Here is a 20331-nt window from a genome sequence, read left to right as displayed (position 1 = left end):
TTTCATTTCCAAGGCTAATTATTCTCTCTTTTATACCCTTTTGATATTGCAATGAGCCCCAATGAAGAAAAGGTGTATAAATAAACCATTATAACCTAAGCAGAGTGTTAACTTTTATTGGTCAGTATATCCTTCGCTTATATATGGTTTAGATTTGAGTTTTCTATGATAAAATCTGAACTAGTTGTAGATTTAAGGCACAGAAGAGATAAATATTGAGAATCTTTGTAACAGAAAGCGTTTTCTGTTTAACTCCATCATTTACTCACTCTTACAGTCATTCCTGTGCTAATTCAGTTTTTTTTCAACCAATTTGCTATATATTTACTATGTTCCAGACACTGGGGATACAAAAATGAACAGGAAAAACTCCCAGCCTGCAAGGAACTCACCATCTAGTGACTATTCACTGCAAGCCACAGGAAGCCCTTTCTGCTATAACCAAGTGCCATGCCAAATCCACTGATAATTCTCAGCAAAATATCACAGCCATGATTGCCTTGCCATATGCATATCAGTGCCTGACATGCTTTTGTAAAGGTGTGAGGCAGTATTTTTGTTTCAGCTTTAGCAGATTCGGCATTGCCCCCCAACCCCATTTTAGTCTGCTGCAGTTTCAAATGGCACAGATAGGAAGCCCTGAAAATGTATACTTGTACATTTTAAAATTTCCCCTACTACACTGTTACCACCCCCTGTTTTCCAAATGCTGCCATTAGTGGTTACAATAATCATCTGTAATGTTAGCTTCTAAGAACCATGGTACAAGAGCTTCTTTTATAATTTCCCAGATGGGAAGGAACACATGTACAGGCCTGTTAGAGCTGCAGAAACTGGAAGCAGCACTGTGTAGATTTGTATTTTTGGAACTCTTTGGGCTTATTTAAGCTCTCAAAGTCAAACTTACGTATCCATTAGATATCAAATACCAACTCGGGGAAAACTCATGTGCCACACACACCAAGGGGAATAAATCATATTAAAGAAGTTCATAAAAGGAACTTCTAGAAACAGCTATTTTCATACTCAGATTAATGTTTCATGTACTTTTTGCAGGATGCCAGATAATAAATGTTGATTATGTAAACCAGGGTCATTCCGGTTGTTTGGAGGACTGTCTCTGAGCATTTCTGTTCTTTGCTTAAATAGTAGTGAAATGCAAAGTTCAAAAAACAGGAAAGGGAAATAATTATAAGTTATTCATAGGCGTATGGAATGAAGCTGTTAATTAAAAGGATTTTTAGTGGCCCCCGTTTTTTTCAGTGTTTTTTTTAAATTTTAACAGAGTTCTGTGACTTGTAGTCAGAGACGTTTAACAAGGAAACTCAGTTGTTGGGCAAAGGTATCTGAAAGACAGTTTAATGTTAGTTCTTCTTTTACTATTTCTCTGAAGGTGACTACCCTAACTCCAAAGGGAACTACTTTTGCACTTAGATTATAAAATGAATTTGTCTCTCTGAATGTGAATTTTTTCAAGCTCAGCTTCACCCTTATTTTAGATATTTTATGAGTTTTAGAATCATATAATTACATAGTTTCTATTTGCTGAGGCTATAAGTATTTTTAAAATTTTCCATCCTTACTTTACAGAAAGGAGCATACAAAGTTGGATTCTTTCTCATCTATAAAAGAGTAAAAAGTGATAGATAAACTCAGACTCCCAATCTTGGCTTTCCTTTTAAAACCACTAGTTCTGGGGACTTTGGTTTACTGGGGAGGGGAGGTGGGGGAGAGGACAGGAGCCAGGAACCAGTACTTAGTTCTCAGACATCACTGGTGACAGCAGCTTTTATAAAATCACTAAGTGTGGAGGAAAAAGGCTAGGAATTAACATTAAATTGTTTATTGATTTATGTATTCAGCAGACATTGAGTGGTTTCTGTGTTCCAGGCACTGTACTACTTGTTCCTTTTACATACTTCCTCTGTCATTCCACCTAAAGATATAGTCCAGATATACATGCATTGCAAAATCTACATGTAAAAATAAAATTGTAACAGTGTTAGAGGAAAAACTAGGAAAATGGTTAAACAACCTCTGAGTTATTAGCCAGATTTAACCCTATAGCATTCTCAATTTTCTTCTGATGTCAGAAGAGCCCCCAGACAAAGTCAGAAGCCAAAAAGAGAAAATATTTGCATCCAACCTGGGCTGGTGATGAGACAGGTGCTCAGGGCTGATGCACTGGGAAGACCCAGAGGGATGGGATGGAGAGGGAGGCGGGAGGGGGGATTGGGCTGGGGAACACATGTAAATCCATGGCTGATTCATGTCAATGTATGGCAAAAACCACTACAATATTGTAAAGTAATTAGCCTCCAACTAATAAAAATAAATGGAAAAAAAAGAGAAAATATTTATAATACATGGGATAAACAAGGGTTAGTAAATGTAATAAACAATAACAACAAAAAAGTCCAAAAGCCTTTAAGCAAAATGGGCAAAAGATTTGATGGGAAGGTTTATAGGAGAAATGTAAATTATCTATAAACAAGTAAAAAAAAATTGCCCAGCTTCATTCATTGAATCTAAATTGAGGTACAGTTTTCCAGCTATCAGATTGCCAATGTCGAATGAAAGAGAAACAGCCAATATCATCCAGTTACTCAGGATGAAGAGAAAGAGGCTTTCTCATACTGATGCAAATTCATGGGCCCAAATGTGAATTGCTGCAGAAGTTTTAGAAAAACAATCTATTAAAATGTAAAATGTTTATAGCCTTTGACTCAGCAAGCTGAGTTTTAGTTATCTCCTAAGAAATATAAGTCCCACTACTAAAAGGTGTTTATCCAAAGATACTTATTGCAGCACTATCAAGTGGCTAAGAACTACAGGCAACCTGAATGTCTGTTGCTAGGGGAATGGTTAAATACAAAATAAATCCATGACGTGAAATACTATGTGACTATTTAGAAAGCAGTGGTAGAGTCCTGTGTATAATAGGACTCTTATTAGGGAAAACAGAACACACAGTTGAAGAGTTATTTTTATGCAAGTGTGTGTATGTTTTTATGATCATAGAAAAAGCTGTTTAAGGCCACATACACAGTTACTATTGGTTACCTTGAAAAGCAAGGATGGAAATGCCTTTTTATTTATTTATTTATTTTTGGAAATGCCTTTTTAAAACAACAACAACAACAAAAAAACCTTCAGTATCATTTGACTTGTTACAACAAGCCTGAATTTTGTAATGTAAAATGAAAAAACAATTGAGAAGTTAAAAAAGAGAGGAAGAAAAGAGAGGGGGAAGTGGCCAAAGAGACACGAGAAGACCAGGAACATATAGCTTCTTCGGAGCAAGAAGGAGTATTTTCAGAGGAGAGAGAATTCCATGTCAAATACTGTTTAGAGATCAAGTAAGATGGGGACCGAGAGGCATTTGTTGTCTTTAATGGCTGTCCTGGTAGGAATTAGGGTCAGAAGGCTACTAGAGCGGGCTAAGGGGAGGTTAAGAAGAGGAGAGGGAGTGAGACAGGGAGTGTGGACCAGTCTTTCAGCAGCAGTCTATGCAGTGGAGGGGAGATGTGAGAGAAAACCCAGGGAACTAAGCAGAAATCAGCATGATTTCTTTTCTTTCTTTTAAAAATTTTTATATTTTAAGGTAGGGGAGACTTCCGTTCCTTGTCTCTATGTATACTTGCCACAGTTTTGCATCCTGTAGACACAGTAGAAAGCAGAGCAAGGAGACCAAAGATGCTAGAGGTAAGCAGGTGAGTGTGAGGACCAGCTTCCAAAGATGCAGAAGAATTGGGCTGAGGCCTGTTTTAGACCAAAGGAAGGACATCATGTCTGAGATTCCCAAGTATCACAGGCAGTGGTTCTTAAAGTCTGGGTTGGGACTCTCCTAGGATGTCTGCTGAGAACGTGTGATCTGATTTAGAAATGTGGGTTGGCTCTTAGCAGTGCCTTAGTGTGAAAAATGTGCAATTCTATTAAGTTTCTTAAAAACTTGTATTTGACTTGGAGCCATTTGCGTGTGTGTGTGTGAGAGAGAGTCAGTCAGTCATGTTCGACTTTTTGCGACCCCATGGACTGTAGTCCAACATTCTCCATCCATGGGATTCTCCAGACAAGAATACTAGAGTGGGATCCCCTTCTTCAGGGGATCTTCCTGATTGAACCCGGGTCTCCTACATTGCAGGCAGATTCTTTACTGCCTGAGCCAACAGGGAAGCCTCTGTAGCCACTTACCAATCAGAAATAAATTAAGGGTTATTAAAATTTTTTATTCTCAAATTGAAATCACCATGCTATGAGAATTTATTCTAATTCAGTATTTGTTTCAGAAGTCTGCCAAATTCTCAGTGCTTGGCAGTGATTGTAAAGTACATTCACATAGTGGTAAGTCCCACAGTTTTAATTCAGGACAGTTTAATATATCATCAGTGTTGGCTTGAGTTGATTATGACATTTGATTGTTGCTATTCTTGTTTTTTAATTATAAATTACAATAAGTTTAGCTTTATCATTATCAGTTCAACCTCTCAATGTTTCTTTGTTTTTGTCTTATAATATTCTTATAACTAGACTTTTAAAATACATACGTCTTGTGGTTCACATATGAGTCATCCATGATCATTTTGTTTGAACAGGTATGTGTGTAACACCCTGCCATTTGCATGTACAGTGGCACACTTCATAGTAATATATTTCTTGGCAATGTTTACTATTTAAATATCTTACAGTATATTATCAAGATAGATATAATAAAATTCCTCGGGTATTTTAAGATTTTCTTACTGTCTGGTGATATAAATCATGTTTATAATGCATCTTCTTTCTAGGAAAAGTAAATTTTAAGCCATCTGTATGTACTATATAAATTGTAAGACATTGTATATCTTGCTAGCAGCATGTTTACTGTAACTTAACTACATTTTTGTCTAATCCTTTATTTTAACACCAGATTCACTTGTCCCTTCTTAGAATGTGGGAACAACTGAAAGATTTGTGGGGATCTTTTTATTATTATGGTGGAGTTTGAACAGAATGTTTGAAAGCTGTCACTATTAAAGAGTGACTAGATATGTGGCAAAGCATGTATGGAGTCTCAAAACTAGAATCCAGGTGACCCACACAGCCTCATTGCTGGCGGACAGTAAGCTGGTCACCAGAAAACTGTTATGAGAGCAAGTACTAATGACATTGTGTTTTTCACTAACTGTTTAAGGATGTGAATGAAGACCCAGGAGAAGATGTGGCCCTCCTTTCTGTCAGTTTTGAGGACACTGAAGCCACTCAGGTGTATCCGAAGCTGTACTTGTCACCCCGAATTGAACAGTAAGTGTTGGTGTCGTAATTTTATGTAGCCTGATGATTCCTCTTGTTAATGAGACGTGATTGCTACTTCTTTTGCCAGTCTTACATTCTTAAAATGGTTTCTCTTTATTGACTTTTGTTTTCTTAAAATGAATTGTATTCAGTGTTTAGATTCCAGATTAAATACAGACAGTATTTGCCATAGTGATCTTTGGATAAGACTTAGCTGTGCACTTTGTGATGTGAATACTGTGCCTGGGTCCAAAATTGTGACTCCTTACGAATGTCCCTGGGTATGTGTGGTTGGGCTTCCCCTGATGGCTCAGTGGTAAAGAGTCCGCCTGCCAAGTAGGGTTGGGAAGATCCCCTGGAGAAGGGAATGGCAACCCACTCCAGTATTCTTGCCTGGAGAATCCTGTGGACAGAGGAGCCTGGTGGGCTACAGTCCATGGGGTCGCAGAGACAGACACAACTGAAGTGACGTGACACGCGTGCACTGACTCGTGGAGAGCGGGAGCCATGCAGACATGGTGGGGGCGGATCTTTCAGCCAGGGGAGAGCATTCCAGACTGCAGGAGGGAGGCTGCTGGGGACTAGCAATCCCAACTCTGAGGCTGGTGGCGCCCCTATGAGCTCCTGAAGCCCTCCCCTGCGTCCCTAGCAGAGTGCACCCTGATAGTTAATGCATGCAGGTTAACCCACTGCCTCCCCTCCAGATAGCAACTCTGAGATGGGGCCCTGCTTGCCAAACTAATAGGTTAGCCCTATGTCCCCTGGCAGTTCATGGGGTCGCAAAGAGTCGGACACGACTGAGCAACTGAACTAAAATGATGTCCCCTAGGGCTTCCCTGGTGGCTCAGTTGGTAAAGAATCTGTCTGCAATGCAGGAGACCCGGGTTCAATCCCTGGGTCAGGAACCTCCCCTGGAGAAGGGACTGGCAACCCACTCCAGTATTCTTGCTTGGAGAATCCCATGGACAGAGGAGCCTGGCATGCTATAGTCCATGGTATCACAAAAGAGTCAGACATGACTTAGCAACTAAACAACAACATGTATGGTTACCTTAAAGAGGACTGCTGAACAGCACCCTACTCAATTTCTTGTGTATTCATAACTTTTCTCATTGTTTGTAAAAATGTAACCAGTATCCTGACAGTATTAACTTATTCAGAAGTTAGTGAAGGGAATATTAGAAGCAGGTAGCTTAAAAAGATGACATGTTTGAATTATTTTTTTGCATTTAAATAGTTCTGTATCACTTTACACAACATTCAGACTATGTGGTACCAGTAGTTTGATATTACGTTTGTGTTTTAACTCAGTAACTTTGTTCATCAGTAATGGATCTTATAAGCACTAGCCTCACAATGTGCTTATTGTTGGCTAAAATGCTTTACTAGCTTATTCTACTTCAAAGGAAGTTGAGGTTCATTGAAAATGGATTGTAAGCAGATTTGGTTGGGAACTTCTGACAGGACAGATTTTTCATCAGCAGAGAGAGTTTTTACAGACTCTGCTTGAAATGTATTATTAAAATTCTCTGTAAGTCATCTAGTCAGGGTTGGCTGATTTCTGTCTGAGATGTGGTCACCATCCACATTCATATACCAAGCTCTTTTCACCCCCCTTCTCCTTAGTTGCTCTTAATTCATGAATCATGGACATACCATCTTACTGATAGAAGGCATGGCTCTTTATACTCAAATATGGAAGATTATGAGCATTTATAACCCACAGGCATTCTCTCATCTATTTATATACCTCTGACAATACCTGGAACAGGATCTTAAAGTAGCAGTCACTCAATGAATCCTTTAATTTTTAATTGAAAATACTGAACCATAGCAGTAAGAGGCCAAAGGATATTGGAGAGGATACAGTGAAGTGGTAACAGGCAAGGAATCAAGCATATGTGATTTAAACCTGGATTCTGTCACTTACCAACTGGCAAAATAGTTAACATCTCTGAATTTGTTGCCTCATCCGTAAAATGGGGTAATCATACCTTTTTCATAGTTTTGTTTTGAGGATTATATTAAATACTGTTCATAAAGCATTAATTGCAATGCCTGTCACTATAGCAAGTTGGAGCCAGTAATGTTATTATTATTGATATAGTTTACAGGAGAAGAATGAGTGACTGAGTGAGTGGTTAGTAGGACAGATTGGGGCAGAAAAGGAGGGGATGAGTAAACATGTGAGCAAATACTAGTTCCGGAGTAGCCACTCAGTACATACAGAATGCATTAAACTAAGAAGGTATTTTGATGATGAGAAAAGAGAGTTGTAAAACAATCACAAGATACAGGTAATAAGAATATTATCAATTAAGCTGCAGCCACAAATTTGCCAGCATTTACTTTATTGTTCTTTGAAGTGACTGCTCGTAGTTTGCAAGTAAACTTGCTAGTAAAATATTTCTCACTCTAAAAATCAAAGATATGGTGGGAAAAATTATTAGTAAAGGGAATGTTTTAAAAGTGATTTCCTATTTCTAAAATCTAGCTTTCTACATCCCCCCGCCCCTTTTATGTCAAGAACTGGCCACAGCTTACTTTTCCAGATCAGTTTCCCCCATGTCATTTCTCCCCATGTATCCTGTCCTTCAGCTGGACTCCTTCACTTGAAGTTTTCTACATTCACACATACTCTCTTGCCTCTGTGCCTTTACTAAAATTGTTACCTCCATGTAAAATGCCCTTCTCTAATGCTGTCTTTGTGTTGAAATATTATACATTTTCTAAGACTTTTTTTTCAGATGCCATCTACCACCCATTTTCCCTGAGCAAAATTAATCTAGCCTTCCTCTGAGTTCTCACAACACTAAACTTCTATCACTGTTATAATCTGCACACCATAGATTTAGTTAGTGCTGTGCTTTTTTTTTTTTTCTTCATCTTTTATCTATATCACAAGCAACTCACGTGCAAGGAGCAAGTCTTTTCATTCCTTTAATGCTTTTACAAATGCAGTGCAGGGTAAATAATATCAAATAATAGTAAACAATTGACAGTGTTCTAGGGAAGTAAGTAATTTTCACAAGAAAATGTGAAAATGCATCATTGAGAGATTGTACGTTTTTACTGTTTGGTACAAGTTCCCTTAATAGAACTGCATGTGTAATAGCAAATAAAATGACTAAACGTTCTTATATCCTTGAGTAAAAGTTGTAAAAATGAGCTTTTAGAGAAAGGTTAAAATGGAAAGTGGTCGAATTGTGGTATGATCTTCTAAGGGCTTACATAGTTGCTAAAGTTATTCATATCTTTGCCTGACTCTTATGGAGTTCAGAGCATAGGAAAGAAGTAATGTCATTTCACTAAGGTCAAGGTCATAGGATAGATTTTAGGAACTGAGTGAAGAGAGGTTGATATTGTGTTAAGTTCTTGTTTCTGTGTTTCATACAATCCTGTCAACTTTTAACTGTTGAGGCACTGATTATAGAGTCAGACTTGGAGAGTTCTTTCAGGAGTCATGGGAAAAGCATCCTACGTGGACCCGCCCGAAGCCGATGCCAGACGCTTGCCCTAGCTCAGGCTTGCACACTTTTTGGCTTTTGCTGTGGCTCTTTCGAGGAAGTCCCAAGTCCCATGCACTGTATTTGACAGGCAGAAGCCCTAGAGATTGACAGCCTGATCCACAGTAGGTAAAAATTGATAAAAGACTTTACATGGCATGGAGCCTGGGAAATAACCCATTTTAGTCTGGCTGGTGTAATGTCTCTGCCCCAGCTAGTTCATGCAGTAGGCAAGGGCACTGTGCTCACATTAACTAGTCTCAAAAATAGGAAAAGGCTACTCTGGGGTCTTGTCATCACATACAGGAAGAGGGATAAATTTATTTTGCCCTAAAGATTTCTAGGGATATGGATACCAAATGCCCCCAAATTAGAGGCTCCCACAAAAGAGAACATCTGTCAGAGACACTGGGTAGAAAACTCCCAAGTGTATTATAATTTATGAAGCTCTGCAATGTGGTCTCACTTCAGAAATCTGTCCGGGCACAGTTGTCTGGTGTTTCTAGCAGTGCCGGGATGCATGACTGACTGAACGCCTGTATAGTGTTTAGATGCTTGTTGTTTCCTGGTCTCTCGCTGTGTTCTATATGTGGCTTGCAGAGTAAAAGGTTCTGAGAACTTTGTGTTCTCCAACAAGGGACTTTTATAAAATGCGCATGTTTCAGGGTCCATTCATTTGTTTTCAAAGGAACCCAAGTCAATCAATTGAATTAGACACTAAGTAATGTTCATTTAAATTAAAAAAAAAAAGTGGTAAGGTATGCAAGACAAGCTAATGGTTAGTTATGTAAAGTAGATTTTGGTTGAATAACAGGAGAAGGGGGGTGAAAAACTAGATTCCAAACCAGTTGCCTTTTTTTCCTGGCAGGAAAGCTGGAATCATAGGGTTATGTCATCCGAGCTGGCACGAATCCTTCCTTGCCTTCACCTCCGCCCCAGACTGTGGCAGTTCCAGCGGTGACACCAGAGGTCAAATGGCAGCAGAGACTGCACAGTTCTCTCCCCCAAAGGTGTGGGCCTGTCCTTGGCTGCAGCCGGTTAGTGGGAGTGGTTTGAAGAAAACCAGCTCGTCACTCCCTGTGCTGTTCCCACTCCGTGCATAAAAAGAGGACTTCAGCCCCTGAGGCGGACCAGGTGGCATCTTTCACAAGTACAGAATTTGTTTTTAGAACTTTGCGTTGTTGAGTTACAGTCCCGCCTTGGAAATAAATACTCAAAGCTTACCAGCCCAAAGACATTCGCCATTATTGAGGCCAGTGTGCCTGTGAATATCCATACATTCATTCTTTCAGGCAACAAAAACACATTGAAAATTGACCCAGTATAAGGTCTCTTGCTATATGCTTCAGAGAATATCAAGAAAAAAATGAGATGTGGCTTATGCCCTTAGTTTGTGTATAATCAGTAAGGGAGATCAGAACAAATATGGCAAGTTCCAACTTGTGTGTAGAAATAGCACAATAAGACTCGGCATGAGAAGCCCTCTGTTCCTCCACTTGCTAACTGGCAGTCTTGCCCAAGATACTTTAACCTTTTTGAGCCTCATTTCATCTTCTGTAAAGGGAGATACATCTTAAGCTTCAGTTTCATCCACTCCAAGGGGGTATGGAAATGCCTACTGTAGTGTTTGACTCATGGTTGATGTTCTGTTAGTGCTTCTTGAGTTATATAAACACCCAAGAAAAGACATTAACAACTGAAAGACTTCAGGGAAAGAGGAGATCACAGTTCCAATCAACTTGTTGAGGAGGGGACTTTGGAAAACTTTGGAAAGTATGGCTCTGCCAATACGACGTGGTTTTTCTAGAGATTAGATATGGTACTACTGTAGCAATAAAAATGTATTTGTTTAGTGTTTTGAAATATTCAAGTTGCTTTACAATTTACCATCCCATCTAATCTTCATGGTAATATTCTTGGCTTGCATTTTTTTTACCATCCCATCTAATCTTCATGGTAATATTCTTGGCTTGCATTTTTTTTAATTGAAGCATAATTGATTTGCAATGTGTTAATTTCTGCTATACAGCAAAGAGACACAGTTATATATACACACACACACATTCTTTTTTGTATTCTATTGTGTTTTACCATAGGATATTAAATATAGTTCCCTGTGCTATATAGTAGGACCTTGTTTTTTTCATCCATTCTGTATATAGTAGCTTATATCTGCTAACCCCAACTTCCCACTCCATCCTTCCCCCAATCTCCTCCCCTTTGGTGACCACAAGGCTGTTCTCTATGTCCATGAATCTGTTCTGTTTCATAGATAGTTTCATTTATGTCATATTTTAGATTCCATATGTAAGAGTTATCATATGGTATTTGTTTTTCTCTTTCTGACTTCGCTTAGTGTGGTAATCTCTAGTTGCAGCCATGTTGCTGCAAATGGCATTATTTCATTCTTTTTATAGCTGAATAGTATTCCATTGTATATATGTACCACGTCGTCTTCATCCACTCATCAGTAGATGGACATTTAGGTTGTTTTCAGGTCTTGGCCACTGTGAATAGTCTAGCATGAGTTTCATAATACATCTTTTCACCTCTAAAAGCTGGGTTTCTTAGATCCTTCCTGGTATCCTTCACTGTCTTTACTTCCTTTCCCAACACATTCAGTTCAGTTCAGTTCAGTCGTTGAGTCGTGTCCGACTCTTTGCGACCCCATGAATCGCAGCACGCCAGGCCTCCCTGTCCATCACAAGCTCCCGGAGTTTACTCAAACTCATGCCCATTGAGTCCATGATGCCATCCAGCCATCTCATCCTCTGTTATCCCCTTCTCCTCCTGCCCCCAATCCCTCCAGGCATCAGGGTCTTTTCCAGTGAGTCAGCTCTTCGCATGAGGTGGCCAAAGTATTGGACTTTCAGCTTCAGCATCAGTTCTTCCAATGAACACCCAGGACTTATCTCCTTCAGGATGGACTGGTTGGATCTCCTTTAAATTATGCTAAATTATGTTTCCCATGATTTCACCCTAGGCCTCTTTCATGGTTTCACCTCTTTGTGGACGACCCCCAAATCCCCATTTCGAATCCCAGCTTTTCTCCCTGTCTACAGGTCTGCTTTTCTAGCCACTTGATAGATTTTGTGTCTGTGTGTTCAGCTGACACCTCAAATTCAAAGTGTCTGAAATGAAACTCATCATTCCTCAAGTAGATGTTTCTGCTTTGCAGCCTTCTTTGTGTTCACAGCACTCTCATGGTCTTCAGTGCCCAGTGCTGCATCTCAAGATCAATAACCAGCCCATTGTTTTATACTAGAAACCCTCTCTCCGCAGTGTCTTTATTTTTGTCATTCTTCCTGTCATTTTAGTTCAGTTCTTCAATTGCCACGTCTCCTGATAGCCTTTTTTTTTTTTTTAACTTTCCCTGTTATTTCAGTTTATTTAGCAGAAAACTCTCATGTCTTCTTAAAGTAAGTTCTAGTCATATCATGTCCTTCCATGACTTCATCCACACCACCAGTGTCTCCCTGTTACCAACTGAATTAAGCACATCTCTCTCATCATCCAGAGTATTCTCTCTTTTAATCCTGTCTGGTCTTTCTACCCTGATCTGGCCTCTATGTATTTCCTGTTGTTCAGCCAAACTGGTTTTTTGTGTGTGATTTCCTGTGAACACAGTTTTTATTTTTTTCATTATTATACCTTTGCTTGGACTACTTGTTATACTTGAACATTAAATTTATTTCCCTCTCCCGTAGGGTCTGTCCTCTTAGACCTTCTCCCTCACCACCTGCTCTGTGGAGCTTTCGTGACCACCACCATCTGTGTCCCCAGCATGACTGTACTCTCCCCTCTTTGTGCCTCTGTTGTCATATTGTTTTCCTGGACTTTAAACCCCTTCTGGGTGGACTTCTTCATCCAACAGTTGAGGCCTGGTGAGCCACAGCCCACCTCCTGCCAAGCTGGTCCTGCCCTTGGTCCCCATGTGAGCTCAGCCACAATCCCCACCGATTAGACTCCCTGGTGGGGCAGAAAGCTCTGAACTCGTTATATCCCGTGCCTGTGAATGCAAGTGGTTTCCTTCATTGTTTCTTGTTGCTGTGCTTTGTGACCAGCCAGCAGGCTTGTTCCCCTTGTGGACCCTGGCTTCCTTTGGAGAGGTGGAATTTATTTCGTAGAGGGGCTTATCAGCTGAATCCTGGAAGTGGTGCATTTGCTTGTGATTACATATAATATATAAAGTATGAAGTGTTAGTCTCTCAGTCCTGCCTGACTCTGCGACCCCATGGACTGCAGCCCACCAGGCTCCTCTGTCCATGGGATTTTCCAGGCAAGGATACTGGAGTGGATTGCCATTTCCTTCTCCAGCGGATCTTCCCGACCCAGGGATTGAACCCAGGTCTCCTGCACTGCAGGCAGATTCTTTACCATCTGAACTATGAGGGAAGCCCATGTGATCGCATATGACCTGTCAACTCCTCATTCTGTGGCCTCTCCAACCTCCCCTTTCCCTGTCTTTTCTCCATGGTGTGCCTAGCAACAGACATAATCACTGGGAATATTTGGCTGGCCTGTAATCCACAAAGCCTGGGATAAACTGAAATTTGACCAAGGGCCTAGAGAAAAAGGGGATGAGGAGAACTGAATATTGACACTTAGAATTAGGGGTGAGAGTCAATGAGATTGTGGATATTAAATTCAGATAAACCAGATAAAATAAGTTAAAAGCAGTGAGCTAATTCAGTATTTTGTGAATTTTTATTTAAATTTGATACTGAATGCAACATCTTAACAGGATGGGAAATTTTCATTTTAGATGCTAAAAAGATTTTTTAGAATAATTGAGGAGGCGTGCGATTAAACACAAATAGATTTAAAAGAAATCTTGCCCTTTAACTTTTAAAACTGCATCGGTTGTCTCAAGAAATGGACCCCAAATCTCTTGGGGTGATTCTGTGTCAGGATTTAAGTAATAGAACATCATAGTAAACATGGTTTAATTTAGCCTTACTTATGTTTACTTGAGTCACAGAGATAATCCTGTAATAAATATTGTGCTGCTGGAGATTTTTTTTTTTTTGCCTTTGATAAATATATAGTCCTGAGTATGCTAAGACAACCAGCTGTCAGGAGATGCATATTTGGTTTTAGTGGAGCAAGCTATCTTCGCCTCTGGGGACTTGAGATGTTCGTTTTACTAGTCTGGGAGCAGGGCCAGAAGGGTTCTTCGTGACTTAGAATGGAATTCTGAAGAGTAAGTTCAGCAAGTTTTCATTAGCGAGTTTGGCCTTTTGTCTTGCCCGTGCCTCCCAAAAGATCAAGAGCTCAGCCTGCACTTTGAAACATTACAAAAAAGAACCAGAACAGAATTTAGTTCTGGGAGAAAAATCAATCAGTCCCCAAATACCATATTTATGGAAACATTCTGGTGCAGAACTCCCACCTCCCCAGCCACCCAAGTTAGTGATAGATTAATGTTTTTAATCTAGTTTTCTTTTCAGGCAAACAGTAGACTTCCAGAAAGAAGATGTGTATAAGTCTGTGAGCTTAAATCTCGCTGGTACATGGTTCTTAAACTCGTTTGACCTTTAAGCTCTTAGATTTGTTTTGTCTTTGGGCAGTTCTCTGCCTTGTTTCTATTAAATGCTTTTCTCTTCTCTATAGTGTAATGATTCTCTTACATTCTTACAACTTAGCTTGATATCTTTAAGCTATAAGATATAACTTAAGTGTCCTCACTTAAGAGCTGAGGCCAAGCACCTTTCCATTGAATAGGTCAAAGATTTTGTGCCGAGTTTTTTCTGTAATGAAAATGAGAAGGTGATGATTTTCTATTTAAATGTATATATCTCAACAGTGAAGCTCTGAGCACTGATCATTACATATAGTTCATTTATGTTTCACAAGTAGGAAAATATTCCTCAATGGAAGGTCTGAGATAAAGAGTGGGTGGTTCTTGAAAACATTAAGCGGTTTTATAGGCAGGAGCAGAGAAATTACGAAGCAGAAGAGAAAATGATCTAGAATGTTCCAGGACTGATGGAAAACACCAAGTAGAGGAAATACAAGGAATCTCAATAGCCTAAATAAAAAGAAATTGACATCCATACACATCATCTGAATAGCAAAGATGTAAAGTATCTGAAATCGACACATCATGTGTAAAGGAATCGCAGACTGACACAGACCTCTTTGAAAATCTTGGAGAGCCATGGACTTTATCCAGGGAAATATACAGGTGCAAGAAGTTCAAATGCAGTTTTGAGAATACCACACCTGCCCCTAAAATCAATTCATAAACTTTGTTTAAGGATCTTTGTTCTTGGTTTCATTTCTGCGTTATTAATTGCCTTCTACAGTACCTCATGCTGGAACAATCACTGAAGCTTCGAATTTAATATCTAGAGTATAAATCATCATCTGACATTACCCATTTCCCCTTCCTCAAAACCTGCTTTTTTTCTATGTTCTTATTTTCAGTAATGATTTAACTATCCTTCTGTTGATCTTAGCCATGAAACCTAGGCATCCTATTTTCGACCTTCCTCCCGCCATTGTTTCCTGAACTTAAAATCTAAGTTCATTCTCTTTTCTCATAAGCAATCACTCACCAGTTTTATCCAACTCGTTACTTTTCCCTGTATCGCCCAGGCATATTCCTTTTTTAAAAAAGAACTATCTATTCTACTTTATGCTCAAGTTCCAGCATTTTTTCCTTTATACTATCTTGAAGTCTGAACTCCTCCACGTCTGTTTCTTCTTATCCCATTGTTTCAGCTACCTTACCCTTTAATCCTTTTGGTCAAGAACTGAGTGGAAGTACAGTAGAAACCCGTGTGTAAAAAAGGTGGCATGAAGGTATGAAAAAGTTGATCATCAGTGCTATGAGACACTCATCCTCATTCTTTTCAAGTGTGAGGACCTGTTTTTAATGTTGAAACTTTTTATACAAGGTTGACTACAAAAAGTCAACAGAAGAAAATTTTTTAGTATGATGGAATTGTTGTGTATCATGATGGTGGTAATAGATATACAACTCTATGCTTTTATCAAAACTCAAGGAACTGTGTGTCACACAGAGTGGATTTTACTGTGGGTAAAAAAAAAATTTTTTAAATGTTTCACAGACCTGTGTAGAAAGTAGTAGTACTTTTTAGCATTCCACATTATTAGTGATGAATTAAATGCGTTTTCAGTGAACTTACATTTTATTAATCAGAAATAGGTTATATATATAATTGGAAATGGATATATATATATATATACACACACACACACACACTTGTTTGTGCTGTATATTTGTGGATAATATGTGTATATAGGTATGTGTATGCATATATGTATCAGTTCAGTTCAGTCACTCAGTCATGTTCGACTCTGTGACCCCATGGACTGCAGCACACCAGGCTTCCCTGTCCTTCACCATCTCCCAGAGCTTGCTCAAACTGATGTCTGTTGAGTGGGTGATGCCATCCAACCATCTCATCCTCTGTTGTCCCCTTCTCCTCCTGCCTTCAATCTTTCTCAGCATCAGAGTCTTTTCCAGTGAGTCAGTTCTTCGCATCAGGTGGCCAAAGTATTACAACTTAAGCTTCAGCATCAGTCCTTCGAATGAATATTCAGGGTGGATTTCCTTTAGGATTGACTGGTTTGATCTCCTTGCTATCCAAGGGACTCTCAAGAGTCTTCTCCAACACCACACTTCAAAAGCATCAATTCTTCAGCACTCAGCCTTCTTTATGGTCCAGCTCTCACATCCATACGTGACTACTGGAAAAACCATAGCTTTGACTAGATGAACCTTTGTCAGTAAAGTAATGTCTCTGCTTTTTAATATACTATCTAGGTTTGTCATAGCTTTTCTTCCAAGGAGCGAGCATCTTTTAGTATGTATATGTATATATACATTTGTGTATATATACATACATATACATATTTTTATACATGTGATATCACACACACAGCATTTACATAGCATTTAATTGGAAGTCAGACGCTTAGTGTTCAGTAAATTAGTAAACCTATAAGTCTAAGGTTGCATAGTGTCTTGAAGCCAAAAGATTGAAAAGCCTTGCTATAAGGGGTGTATAATGAATGACCATTTTTCTAAGAATTATGATGTTTATGCTTATCAATATTTGCTTTAGTAAGAGCACATTTTAACTTCCTTCTTGTTCTCAAAATAGCTAACATAATCACTATGTTAGGAAGCAGTTTTTAACCTTATTGTTTTGGCTCACAGTGGAAGGACAGATTCATGAAGACCCTGCCACTTGCATTTCTCTCTGCCCAACACTAGCACCTAGGTTTCTGAGTTTAGCTCACAGTGGAGAGAGAAGAGCTCCAGGAGCAAGGATCCAGGGGGCTGAGGCCTGACACTTTGGGGCTTTCCTCTGATGTTTGGGCCTTGATTTCCAGGAAACTCATATGGTTCACAGCACTTCTTTCCCAGGGCTTCCAGCTCTCAGATATTCCATTGGTTCTCATTTTTCTCAGTATGTTTCTATCTCCACAAGGATCCATGAATTAGTCTGTTGTTGTTTAGTCACTAAATTGTGTCTGATTCGTTGCTCCAGGGAATGTAGCTCTGTCCATAGGATTTCCCAGGCAAGAGTACCGGAGTGGGTTGCCATTTCCTTCTCTAGGGGATCAACTCAACCCAGGGATAGACCCAGGGAATAGACCAGGGATAGACCAGGGATAGACCCAGGAATAGCTCCAGGGAATGTAGCTCTGTCCATAGGATTTCCCAGGCAAGAGTACCGGAGTGGGTTGCCATTTCCTTCTCTAGGGGATCAACTCAACCCAGGGATAGACCCTGCATCTCTTGCATTGGCAGGCAGATTCTTATCATTGAGCCACCAGGGAAGCCAAATTGGTCTATGACGTTAATATGAATATAATAGCTTGTGGATGTGCATAGAGTGATGAGTCAGTTGGGTTTTAAAAATAAAGTCATTCTACCTCATCTTCTTCCTAAAAGTGTATATGGTTTGTTATGTCCACAACATGATTTCAAAGGGTAATTACTTAATACCAAAAGGTAATGGCATGGTTCTTGATTACAAGTGTTTGGTAGGAGTAGGTAATGACTAAAGCTCTTAATGTGTAAAATTAATGTATAAAGTGGAACCCCTATACTGTTGTTGGAGGAAAGGTTGAACACCAATGTTGTCAGATTTAACTGTGTGACCTTTTATTAAAGAACATGTAATTTGATCCTGGTATGTCTGATTTTGAGTCTCATAATACAGGGTTAATAATTATATTGAACGTTTTCTGCACTGGTTAAAATTCAGACATGCTGTCTTTCACTAGAAGCACTAATGACTTTAATGAATGGAGAAGTCTTTAGTTTAAAGCAAAACAAATGATGAGTTAACATAATATTGTAACTAGGACCATAATAGGGAATGGACATCCTGTCTGTGAACATTATCTTTATAGACAGCTTCAACACAATAGAGGTCATACCTGAAAAAGACTGAAATCTGCTACCTTGCCAAATTTCAGCTAAAACCAAGCCATTAATTTGAAGAATTTATACATCAGTGGAAAATTTATTTTACCAGCAACCTTTTTTTCTCTTACATCTAAAGAGCTTTGCTCTCCCGCTTTTTAATCCCTCCCATCCCTACTCCACCCCAGTCTTTGAAAAGGATGATGTAAGATTGGGTTATTTTGTGCCAAGTTTTCATCCTGAAACACGTTTTTATAATCGTGTTTCTCTGAGAAAAGTTTGTGACCAAATGGCAATAACGTTTCCATGTTTCCATTTCCTCCTCTGACCTGGTGCTTTTGTGCAAACTTCAGTTTTGTCAGAGTTTGACATGACCAGTATAATATGTATACTAGAGAAAACTACGTTGAAAGCTTTTGAGGATTTATTCGTTATACTCAATATGTATTGAGTATATGTGGTTCCTTGGGAAAAACATTCAATATATGTGGTTCCTTGGGAAAAAAAGATTATAGAGGGTATTATTATTTTTAAGTTTTAGATTCTTATGTTCATACAATTAAAAAACCCTTCAAAATATTTGTAGGTATAATTTGTTTTAGTGATTGGTTTCTGTTATTTCTATTCTATTAGTGACTCTTCATTTACTTTTTGCACACACTTTCTTAAGGACACAGATAAACTTTGGAACCCTGTTTTTTCTTGGTCAGTAGAGAATTTAACATTGAAGGTCCAGATGGTAGAAACAACTGAAATGGTTGTCAGTAGGAAAATGACTAAAAATACTTTGGTATAGAATGAAGCAGTAAAGAACCAGGTAGATTTCTGTTTACTCACATGGAAAGTTTTCTGAGTTAAAAAAGAAAAAGAGCAAATATCAGAAAGATGAGCAGAACCATGCGTTTTTATGTTTAAAAAAAGCTAAAAATCAAAATCATAGTGTATATTCTCTACAAGTGAGTGTGTATGTATGTGGGTGTGTATATGTGTACTGGATACTAATGGTACCTGATACTTAATGAGTACTTGGGTCACATGTTTTTAGTATGCTGTATCCATTAACTCACTCAGTCCTCACAACAGCCCTATAAAGTTGGTTACTACTGTTGCCCCGTCTTATAGATGATGAAGCTGAAATTCAGAAGGGGTCTCTTCAGTTCACTGCCTGTCTGCCTCCTATCCTCCCATAATCTCAGGAAGAAAGCCCATAGCTTTTTACTTGGTAACTTATTTAAAGTGTGTTTCTTCATTTGTAGCTTTGATCTTTTTCCTACTTTCCACTCCATACTCAGTACAGACAAATATTTCCTAGTCGGTCTTCAGTTTCCTTACACACTTTGTTGATCAGAGCAGTTTTGCATGTATACCTTTCTGGGCTGATTTTTATAGACTTTTTTGGAAGGATCCCCATTATTTTAGTTCCAAAGGCTAACATAGCTTGAAGACTAACTAGGTCCAAGGTCTGATTCTACCCTTTTGCCCAAATTCTCAATTCTCCATAAATGCAATTGAGCCAAGGCAGACTCCTCCTCTCTGCTTTCAATAGCCACTTCTCCTCTCTCCCGGCCCACCTACCTTTCCCATCAGGAGCAAGTCTTCAGTGAAACACCAAGGCAGAGCCCTGCTTGGCTATAAGACAGATGGCGGTTTTTGGCCTGACTGTAACTTTCTGGTTCTGTGAACCTAGTGTAAATTACACCTCTGTGACTCAGTTTCTTTATCTATAATCCTCATAGATTTTTGCTAAGATTGAATGAGAGAATGTATATAAATTGTTTTAATATAGTGCCTGGCATATTATAAACCCCAGATGCCTAGTAAGTTGCTATTCTATTATGACTGTCATCTCAATCAACGTCATCATCTTCCTCCTCTTGAAATACCTGGAGATCCCAATTTTTGAAAAATTCCACTCCAGATACTTCCCACCAGGACCATAGGTATTATCAGTCTCCTGAATTCATTTAGGATAGGCTGGTGGGGGAAATACAGGAATAGACATGAGAATATCATGGTAACTATGACAACTATGACCATCAGTGGGCCACCTCAGACTGCTGACAGGCTAGACCTATTGAGTAAATCTGGATACTGCTCAGCCTCTGAGATCTTCAGGCTGAAGTGGGCTTTCAGTCAGAACAA

At 39.1% G+C, this 20331-nt stretch overlaps 1 protein-coding gene across 3 annotated transcripts in view; it reads left to right on the top strand.

Moving 5' to 3' along the window:
* BABAM2 (BRISC and BRCA1 A complex member 2) overlaps positions 1–20331 on the top strand; it is a 399480-nt gene that overhangs the window by 205238 nt on the left and 173911 nt on the right. For all 3 annotated transcript variants that reach the window (XM_043469051.1, XM_043469049.1, XM_043469050.1), the window contains exon 7: positions 5174–5283. In XM_043469051.1, coding sequence (XP_043324986.1) covers positions 5174–5283 — 110 coding nt within the window. The remainder of the gene's footprint in view (positions 1–5173; positions 5284–20331) is intronic.

The sequence above is a fragment of the Cervus canadensis genome, chromosome 5, assembly GCF_019320065.1.
Source record: "Cervus canadensis isolate Bull #8, Minnesota chromosome 5, ASM1932006v1, whole genome shotgun sequence".
Taxonomy (NCBI): domain Eukaryota; kingdom Metazoa; phylum Chordata; class Mammalia; order Artiodactyla; family Cervidae; genus Cervus; species Cervus canadensis.
Note: the sequence above shows the minus strand (reverse complement) of the source record. Positions and strands in the feature narration are given on the sequence as shown.